General features: G+C 49.9%; 1 protein-coding gene across 3 annotated transcripts in view; it reads left to right on the forward strand.

Moving 5' to 3' along the window:
* Positions 1-9704, forward strand: part of ETS1 (ETS proto-oncogene 1, transcription factor) — a 78234-nt gene extending 68530 nt beyond the window's left edge. For all 3 annotated transcript variants that reach the window (XM_074894921.1, XM_074894920.1, XM_074894922.1), the window contains 2 exons: positions 4033-4151; positions 4712-9704. In XM_074894921.1, coding sequence (XP_074751022.1) covers positions 4033-4151; positions 4712-4927 — 335 coding nt within the window. In that variant the 3' untranslated portion in view covers positions 4928-9704. The remainder of the gene's footprint in view (positions 1-4032; positions 4152-4711) is intronic.
* The last annotated feature ends 549 nt before the right edge of the window (positions 9705-10253 follow it).

A 10253-nucleotide genomic window follows, 5' to 3' on the forward strand; every position in this document is an offset into this window, starting at 1 on the left:
TGAGGATGATGCGTTTCAGGCACGGATGCCTGTCTGCCCCAGCCGGGTGGTACCACCATCACCACGCCAGTGAAAGCGGTTTCAAACCCCTCCAGAGCTGTTGGGTAGGAAGGTGGTAGGAGACCTCCAGTCCCAGCCAAGGGAGGATGGCACAGGGATGACGTGGCACCAAACTCTGGGTGCTGGGGACACCCACGGGTGCCATCGGAGGGCTGATGCGGAGGAGGCACTGCTCAGCCAACGGTTCCGGCTGTAGCAGCTGGTCATCATCCGGTTTAAGAGGCATATTTTCCCCCTGACGCGGGAGAATTCCTGCAGTGTGGCAGTCCCCGCTGAAGGAGCCCGTTCAGTGCCACCGAGGCCAGACAGGGCCCCCATTGTGGCCCTGGCGGGCACTATTCTTAGCAGCCTTCACGGGTGCCGGAGGTCGCGGCAGGGCGGGAGGACGTCCCACCACCCTTGTCTTTTGTGGAGCAGGGGCTGCCCCCATTCCCCAGCCTGGGCTGGGCTCGCTCTGGGAAGTCCCTGGATGTGCACAGCAGGACCAGCACCCTCAAAGGTGGCTTGTGTCCCTCCACCCCACGCTCGGAGCTGTATCTGAAAAACAGCCTGCGAGAACACTCCAGTGGTGGTTGTTTTTGGAGATAACCAAGGCAATTTTAGACTGGCTCTTAGGAAGGATTTCTTTGCAGAAGGGGTTGTTGGGCGTTGGAATGGGCTGCCCAGGGCAGGGGGGGAGTCCCCATCCCTGGAGGGGTTGAAGAGTCGGGTTGACCCAGCACTGAGGGATCTGGTGGAGTTGGGAACGGTCAGGGTGAGGTTCATGGTTGGACTGGAGGAGCTTCAAGGTCTTTTCCAAACGAGATGATTCTGGGATTCTGCAACAGGTCGCATGGTGGGATACACCCATCGAGCTACGCCAGCCGTGGGGCGGTTGGTGCGGGCTTGTGCCATGAAGCGATCTGGACCAGGCATCGTGGTGGGGATTTCCAGCCCTGGCCAGGGACAAGCAGAAGGGTTGAAGCAGAAAGGATGGAAAATGGGTGCTGCTCCCAGCTCCTGCGGGGGTGGAGGTTTTGGGTACAGAGACAAGCCTGGCAGCTTCATCCCTGCCCTGATAGCTTTGGGAACACAGCGTTGGCGGAGTGGCATCTCTGCCCGAGCCAAAGGTCACTGTGAAATCCTATTAAGCATTGGGAAAAATAACTCCCAGCTCCTTGCTGGTGTGCAGAGTGAGCAAAAGACGCTTATTACTGCAGATTGCCCTCCCAGCACTAATTACAGCTCTACTGGCCCACCAGATGATGCACGGACCTCCAGCAGCCCTTCTCTGATCATATTGCCTTCCTACCCTGTGGTGTCCCCAGAGCTGCTTTCGGGCACGCAGGCTCGGGCATGTGCCAGGGTTTGGTTCCTGCCACCTCAGGCATCACCCGCCTGGCTGACACCTCGCAGTGGTGTCTGCAGGGCCTCTGCTGCCTTCCCCTCTGGCAGGGCGTGTGTTTATAGGAGCTCAGACATGCCTGCAAGCCCTGCAGTAAACACATTCTTGACATAATTGCTTGTCCAACGCAGAGGAATTTGGGGTTTTACACGTGTCCTGCAGGCAGCTCGGAATAGACCTTGGGAATCCCTGTTCCGAGGATGACACTGCTTCCTTCAAAATCCCAAAATACCCAGCAGAGCGGCACCCGGCGCAGCGGCAGGAGCTCTACCTCGCTTGCTGGAGAGAGGGCGAGGAATTGCTGGGTTTCCCGACACCTCTCCGTGCCAGCTGGCAGCCGAGCTGCGAGCACCAAGCGTGAACTGCGCCGGCCGCTTGGCTCAGGGTTAATGACACTCAAACCTTGAAACACTCCCCGCAGAGCCAGGGTGGCCCAGGGGTATTTTGAGGGCAGTTGCTCCCCCAAGAACCTGGTGCCTAGGTGATGGGTTTCCATCCGTCTTATTTTGGGGAAGGAATTAAGAAAAAATTCCTTGTTCTTTGGTTGGGCAGGAGAGAGATCGATGCCAGGTGATAAACCTGATCTTGCGTCAGTCTTCTCTCCTGTTTCTCTGTTAACCTGATTTGGGTGTTGGATGCTGTGTGTCTGTAGGGAATTGGTGTAAAGTCAGATGGGCCAAGAGAAACCATCCCCATGTGAATTCACCTGCCATTCCCTATGGAGGACCTCAGGCAGCTGAAATAACCTTTTTTCCCAATGTTTTCTCGGTATTTAAAGCTCGCTGCTATAAATAGGTCTACGCTTTGAGATGCGGTGGCATTTCAGGCCAGGGTTTTGGCTCTTCCCTTTCAAAAGCGAGGCGAAGGCGTCATCTGAATTTTTCCTCCCTTGTTTTGGTGCGGATAACCCAGCTCCATCCCTACCGGAGCGCGTGGTCGTGGAGTCAACGTCTTGGCAAGCTCCTGCCGAGAACAACGGGCTGGAGCCTTTCCCCGCTGAGTGTCGTCTTCCCATTTACAAGCAGAGAGATGCTGTGAGCTCCCTGCTTTGTCCTGCCCGTGGCTGTTCGATAACCCTCAGGGCTTGGCGGAGGACCCGGTGCCTGAAAAACTCTGGAGCGGTTCCTTAGGAATAACAGGAGGGAAATAATTTGGGGAAGGCTGGACGGCGCACAGTGATTCCCCTGTCCCACAGCCAGCTCTCTCATTTCCTCCTCCCCAGCAGCTTGTCTGCTTTTGAGTCATTTTAAACCTTGTGGAAAAGGGGGAACAGCCCTCTCTTCCCTTCGCGGGTTGTCCCGCAGCCACAGCTCTGACAGCCTTCATTGTCATTCGTGGAAATAGGCTGTTCTCCATCCTTTTTTTCCCTGCTTGAAGCTTCTGCTCATTGCTGTCAGCAGGCGGGTTTACCCCAGCCTGCCATCCTAATCCAGCCTGTGCAATTCTTTCTGTGATAAATCATTCTCTCTAACCTCTGGCTCTGTTTATTATTATTGTCATTCTTATTATTGGTGATATATTCTAAGCTCCGTTTAAAACATGGCAAAATCTCGCCCAAAACATGTTGCCCAGAGCTAAGTGCAATATTTTGGGTGCGGCCGCATTTGGAAGTTGCTCATCAAGGAGATTTTGGCTTGAGGGCTTCTCCTCTACCTTTGATTGGTTCACAAGTGCAAAAAAGAAATAAGTATTTCGAAATCACTCCACGTACACCATTAATCCAAGCCAAAACCAGGCTGTGAAGCCGCAAGCTCGCAGCGGGGTGCACGGGGTACTGCAGGATAGATGGGTCAGGCTCAGGACACCGAGGCAAATCGCTGTTGGCCACAATTAGCACCCAGGGGAAAGATGGACATGGCAGAGTTGTAAGGAGAAGCTGAATGTCCGTGGCGTGGGATGCTGCGTGCTGCCTCGTGCCTCTCCTGGCTTAAGGGAACCAGCAGCCACGGGGAGGTTTGCTCGTGGCTTTGCTAAGACTGTGCCAAGGCTGTGCTGGGGAGATCCACCACTCCTGAGCTGGTGAGATCTGTCTGCCGAGCCAGCCAGCCCCTGCCTTCCCCGCGCCGAGCTCCGCGAGCCGGCGGAGCCCGTTCCTGCAGCAACACGCCCTGGAAAGAGGCCAAATAATTTTCATACCTGGGTCCCCCTTTATCTCGGTTAAACAGCGACGGAGCAAAGAGTCAAGGTCGGGAAGCAGGAGTCTGCCGGAGTTCATATGATGGCCAGCAGCTTTTTGGCACAGAGGAAATGGTGGTGCTCTTGTGCCAAGACAATGACTCTTCACTGTTTGGATGCCAGAAAAATAATCCTATTTATGTAACTCGAAGTAAAGCATTCCAGTGCATGAATATTCAGCTCTTATTGCAAATAAGGAGCTCTTTTACCTGCAGGATTTAACTCTCAAGCTGTCATCTCAGCCTAGATCTTGCCCTGTGGCCGCTGATGGGGTTTTTTTGATAGGAAAAGGTTTTATTTTTTCCAGTGAGCACCGTTTGCATGTGATTTTTTTTTTTTTTTTAAATCCCCTGGGATAGAAGGGACCGTGCTTTTCCTGGCATTAACATCTCATGTTTCCTTTGTCTTTCTAGGCAGTGGACCCATCCAACTGTGGCAATTCCTGCTGGAACTGCTCACTGACAAGTCCTGTCAGTCCTTCATCAGCTGGACGGGCGACGGCTGGGAATTCAAACTTTCCGACCCAGACGAGGTAGAGTGCCCTGGAATTAAGTGCAGAGCCCAAATGCCGCTGAAATATTGGTGTGGATAATCCTCCCCTCTTCCCTTCAGGGCTGAGATTTGGGCAGTCATGTTGTTCTGTTCTTGGGGAAAAGAATGAATTAGAGTCCAGCTGAAAACCTGTTAAAGATAGGGCTGCAGTAATACCTAGGAAGCAGTAATTTGTGCCCAAAGCTGGCGTGAAGTAGTTGAAACACTGTAGAGACATGTATCATCAAAGCAAAGAAAATAGGGTGTGTACAGGTGGTGGGGGGCTTCCCACTGATTTTGGGGAACAGATGGGACATTGGTTCCTTTCCCTGAATCCCCATAGAGTCGTCTGCAATGTTCTGCCATTGCACGGAGGTTGGTTTTCCCAAATTTTAATGATTGTGACCCATCCGTGTCCATCTTAAAGACAAAGAAAGTGCTCTCCCTTCCCTCAAGTCTGGCCCTGCTGCCTGATGCTGCCCAACCAAGCCAGATTGATTTTTTTCCTTCCCTTCCCTGCGACGTGCACCCCCGCCTTGACTCTCCTCCCCCCTGTCCCAGGTGGCCAGGCGATGGGGCAAGAGGAAAAACAAGCCCAAGATGAACTACGAGAAGCTGAGCCGTGGCTTGCGCTACTACTACGACAAGAACATCATCCACAAGACGGCCGGGAAACGCTACGTCTACCGTTTCGTCTGCGACCTGCAGAGCCTGCTGGGCTACACGCCCGAGGAGCTCCACGCCATGCTGGACGTCAAGCCCGATGCCGACGAGTGAAGGTGGCCGGCCGGGGCGGAGGGATCGCCCCGTGTCATTTTGGAGAGTCGATGGGACCTTTTCTGTTGGTTCTTTTTTTATTTTTACTGTTATTTTTGTTGGGTTTTGTTTGTTTTTTTTTTTTTTTTAAAGAGCAACTCAGATCTGATGCTTTGAGGATGTTGGGCGAGAGGGTGGCGGAAGAGACAAACTTTTAGCCAAAACCTAAAAAGTTTGGTTCAGAGAAGGATGGGCTTGCTTTTTTCCTGAAAGCTCCAAGACAGGCTTTTTTTGGGGGTGAAATTCTGAGTTTTAAGAAAGCCAGAAAAATGTAGCTCACTTAAAAAAAAAACCAAACCCCTCCCCATCCCCTGCTGTTTAGAAAAAATGTTATCAAATGTGGATCCCTTTGGTTTTTGTATTATTCGCACACAAACTGACAGTTCAGGAAATGACAGTGTTCCCGAGGATTTGAGGATTTTAAACTTTTTTTGGGGGCAGGGAGGGAAAACCAAAGTGGGTGAATATTCCTGCTTCGGGGAGGGGCAATATAGGAAAGAACCAAGAACTGTTTGTCGTTCTTGTTACATCACCTTTCTGTCGGTTGTCTTCTTTTCTACAAAAGACAGAATATTTGCTATAGGAGGGATCAAGACTCTTTTTTTTTTAAAAAAAAAATTTGTTAAAGTTTTATTTTATTAAATTTTGTGCCAGTATTTTTTTTTAAATAGTCTTAAGCTCTAAGATGGTCTCAGTATTGCAATATTGTGTGTGTTTGTTTCTGTTATGCCAGCAGAGAGTTTTATCACAGTGAGGAAAAAGAAAAAAAAAAAAAAAAAAAAACAAACGAGTTTATGTAGACCCCACTGGAGAAGTGTAGCACTACGACTCGGCATCTCCGAATCGTGTGTGAAGGAAAATTTTAACTCCAAACTGGCTCCTGGTGATGCTGGCTGGGTGTGCCACTCTTGCTTTCAGTCCCACACGCTTTGCTCCACCATTTGCTGATAAAGCTGGTTGAAATTTCTGCTTTCGTTGTTGTTGTTTAAAAAGGGGCCTTTTTGTACAGCTGTGTTTTGTGCATGAAACCTGTCAAGGTTTGTGGGGAAAATGTCTTTTCTGCATTTTCCAAACCACTTTTTTTGCTCAAGGAACACTTCGGTGCTTTCAGAAAATTTGTTTTGTTTTTTTTTTTTTGAAGGGGAAAAGGGAGAAATTCCCATGTTTTGAATGTGGTAAGTGGAAAATATGTAAGTTGGTTGGGGGCGAAAACATCAGGAAAAAGTTGAAAAACCAAAGGGAAATGTTCTTTCCTTCCTGTTTCGACCAGCTCTATCTTTATTGCTGTATGTCTAAACCAGCCTGGGCACACGCAGAAAGGAAATTGTCCTTGCAAATGGGTTCTTTACTGCTCTTTGTAAGCCTGATCCTGCAAACCCTGGCAGGGTGTGATTAACATGAAGCATATGACCGGTGTCGCTGGGGTAAACGAGAGGTCTCCTGCGCTTGCCCGAGATGGTTGCAGGACCAGTCCCGGGGGGAGCTGCTCCCATCTGTCCTCCAAACCTTCGGCGACTCGTTCAGAGGGGTAAATCCTGCGGCCCCCAGCACTTCCCAGGCTGCTCTGAGCAGACTGAGGCTCCCGACTGCCTTCGGGGAAGGTCTGGTGTGAGTTAGAGCACGGGGCAGCGAGCGTTTCCGTATCCAGATACGACCCCGAAGCCGGATCCGTGCGGATCCAACCGCCAAACGGGGTCTGTCACCCCTGAGAGCCACTGGGCTTTTTCTTTCTAAAGACAGTATTATGCGTTTGAACCAAAAGTACCTTCTTTTTGTGTTGTTTGTCTGTCTGTCTGTGTGGTTTAGGTAGTTGTGTTCGTTACAGAGGCACTGTGAGACAGTAGCGGGGGGCGAGGTGGGGAGAGGCTTTCCAGAGTTGGTCGCCGGGCGATGCCTGTGTAGTACAGGCTGATTTGTTGTGTCAGCAGGGCAGGACTCTGTGTGCAAAACCCCAAAATATTCAGGCACGTAACCCGCCCTGCACAGGGGCAGTGTTGGATGGGGAGCTCGACCCCGGGGCAAGGTGATGCTCAGAGGTGCTGGGCTCTCCTCCTCATCCTCCGGACCTCGGGGCACCTTTGTATCCCCAGTTGGTCATTTTGGCGCAAGTCAACCCCAAAACTGCTGCATGCTTAAAAAAAAAAGGTGCTGGTGGAGCGGAAATGAGTGGGCCAAGAGGGACCTCCAGCCATGGGGGGTGGAAGCAGAAGGTGGTTTAGGTGAGGGATGTTATTATGCTGTTAGCTCACGGGGCTGGGGCTGCGCATCATCCCACTGAGCATATGGGAAGAAAAGGGTGGGATGGACGGAAAGGAAGGAAAAAGGGGATGAAAGGAAGGTGAAAGGAGCATGCACCAAAGGAGGAAAGGGACGCTGCCCGCTGGGAAGTTAAACTTCAGCTCATCTCCTCGGGCAGACAGGGAGGATGGGAGAAAGCAGCTCGGCCGAGCTGGAGAGAGGAAAGGAAAACACAGGTACCGTGGATGAGACCCCCCCCACCGGTGAGGCACCGGGGCAGAGCTCTGCTGAAAAGGGACACAGAAATGTGCAGGGGAGGAGCAGTTAAAGAGCATCCCGACAGGACACATCGTATGGGTTGGATTTTCAGCAGTCGGGTGGGGTTTTTCGGGCGGTCGGGGTTGCTGTCTCGCGTGCAACCGCAGAGTGCCCTTAGCTTACCACGGGCCACTTCTAGCTGTGCTTTGGAAAATCCCTCTTACACCCTTAGAAAGGGTGCCCTGTCTCCTGCCCTGGGCACCACGCCGTGTCCCAGGACATGCCTCCTGCTTCGCTCGGATGCTCCACTGCAGCTGAAGTGCCTTTTTCAAGCGGAAAACAGGGATAAAATTTCCCTCCAATGGAAGGAACCGCAGGTTCGGGTACCAACCCCATCCTTCTGCCAGGCTAAATCCCTTGTCAGCTCCACTGTGCTTATTTTTTCCAGGTTTCCAAGCTGAACCTGTGTGTTCCTAGTGATTTTAGGAAGGTGCTTTAAAGGTTAGGAAGGGCCAGTCGTGGAAAGCAGCTCTGTTTTTTGGAAGTAGCCCCTGGCTGGAGCTTCTCCATCGTTTCTCCCGGCTGTTTGCCATCCCAGCTCGCAGCCTGTGTGCAAGTGCAGCCGGAAAAGTCCCAGGGACAGCAGGTTCATCATTTCCTGTTTTCTTCTATTTTTTATTCCCCATCTAGAGACCATCCCGGAGAGGGCTATGTGCTGTTTATACACTGGAAATTTGCAGATTTGTTCTTGTTCCTTTGGTTTTTTTCTTTTTTCTTTCTGCTTTTTAACTGCATGTTGACTTTTAGCAAGGGATGTGCTGGAACCCAAACCCTCTGACCTCCTATTCTCTGAGGCCATGAAATTCTGGTTCGCCCACTCCCGTGTGCTGGACCAGAAGGATGGGTTTGAGAGGGATGGTGGAGATCTGCCTGGGATGGGCCTCGCTCCTGTGCTGGTTTCTCTGCAAGGGGCCGAGCTTCACCCTCAGCAGATACACACGCCTTTTAGAAATTGGGTAATTTTGTCTTGTTTTGGAATGTCTCAGGTGCTTTTGGTGATTTCTTTTTTTTTAATATTTTCTGTGTCCTGCTCGTGATCTGCTGTTTTCTGTGCAGGGGCATGTCCCCTTGGTTTTCTGGCAGAGCCTGAGTCCTACCTTGGGAGCATAAGCGCTTGCAAACAGCTTTCTGGGGCCTCGGCAGTTGGTATTTGGGACCTCAGTAAAAGGAAAAAAACAAAAACCTGATGCAAAATGCAAGTGCTTTTTCTGCTGCCTGTCTCTCTTCCATCTCTGCATGTAGGGTGACCATAACTCGTGGACACTTGTGTGTGTGCAAGTGTAGATCCATTTTATTTCCACACTACCACCGTCCCGCTCCAGACGTGGGGAAATAACCAAACAGGGCAAGAAATAAAAAATACTGTATGATTTAACCTCCTCATGTCTTTCCAAACCAACACCTCCTCCAAAACAAAGGTCCCAGTAAGCACCGATAAATTCAGATGCTGCAGGAAACATCCCCATCTTCCGTCTCTTGCTCTTCTGGGGGGGTTTTCTGCGAGGCTTTAGGGCTTGGTTGCTTGTTCCTCGTTAACGTCGCAAAATTTGGATGCCTTGGTGTGCTCTGCTCTCTGGTAGGGTCTATATAACATCCGTGAGCTGTTGTCTACATTCCAAAGAGGTTTAAATAAATGATAAATCTATGTATACATATATGTTATAATGGAATATCTCCAGGAATTAACTGCCTCAGTAAAAAAAAAAAAAAAGTCTTTGTTTTGTTTTGTTTTGTTTTTACACATGGGATTTTTTTTTAAGCTGATAAACATAGAAGAAGAAAAAAAAAAAAAGAGATTGTTATATTGTGCTGTTCGACTATTTTCCAACTTGTATTTTCATATAATTTATATTTTTTAAAAGTGGAAAAAAATTTTAAAAGCGAGATTAAAAAAAAAGAAAAAGCAGGTGCTTTTTAAAAAAACTGAGCTGAGGTAGCTTAGAGATGTAGCGATGTGTGTGTGTGTCCGTGTGTTGTGTTTTGTTTTGTTTTGTTTTGTTTTTAAAGGATACAAAAAAAAAAAAAATCCCTCCTACATTGAATTCTTAAAGAAGGAGGGGATTGGTTTTGTTTTAATTGCTGATGCTGGCACATCATTTTGCTGGAGAGTTTTTTATATACTGTAGCCTTATTTCATATCGTATTTTAAACCATGTGAAATTAAAAGAAGAATAATTCATAACCCTCAGTGTCGGTGTGCTTATTCGTTGGCTTTACTCTTTAAATTCAGAGAGCAAAGTGGAAAAACAATGCCAAAACTTAGGAACCCCAGCGACTTCTGTAGTTATTTTTCATTATTAAACAAAATTGTGTGGTGATAGGGAATAAGGGGCTGGCTGGCATTGCAGCCTGTGGTCTCGGAGGGTGGGAGAAGGGAGATGCTCCTCCCGCTGTGGGAGCAGGACACGTGGCGTGTCCCCTCCGCCTCCTCGGAGACCGTCACCCCTCCACGCTGCTTTCCCAGGGGCAATTCCAGGGTTTCAAAATGGTCTGTCACCCCAAACCGTCACAGGGAGCTTGGGATACCTGTGGTTTACCCCCTCAAATGACTTTTTATAGTAGTATTTTCTTCAGCAGGCTCCTGTTAAATGGGTGTAGCCAACTCGCAGAGCCCTGTGGCCACCAGCTCGCCCTCGCTGGAGCATGAAGATGCTGCTGGGCATCTGCTCTCCCACTCGAGCCCTCTGGCTGTGGCCTGTCAGGAGGACAAATCAGCCTCTGAGCTGCTAAC

The sequence above is a fragment of the Strix uralensis genome, chromosome 26 (genome assembly GCF_047716275.1).
Source record: "Strix uralensis isolate ZFMK-TIS-50842 chromosome 26, bStrUra1, whole genome shotgun sequence".
Taxonomy (NCBI): domain Eukaryota; kingdom Metazoa; phylum Chordata; class Aves; order Strigiformes; family Strigidae; genus Strix; species Strix uralensis.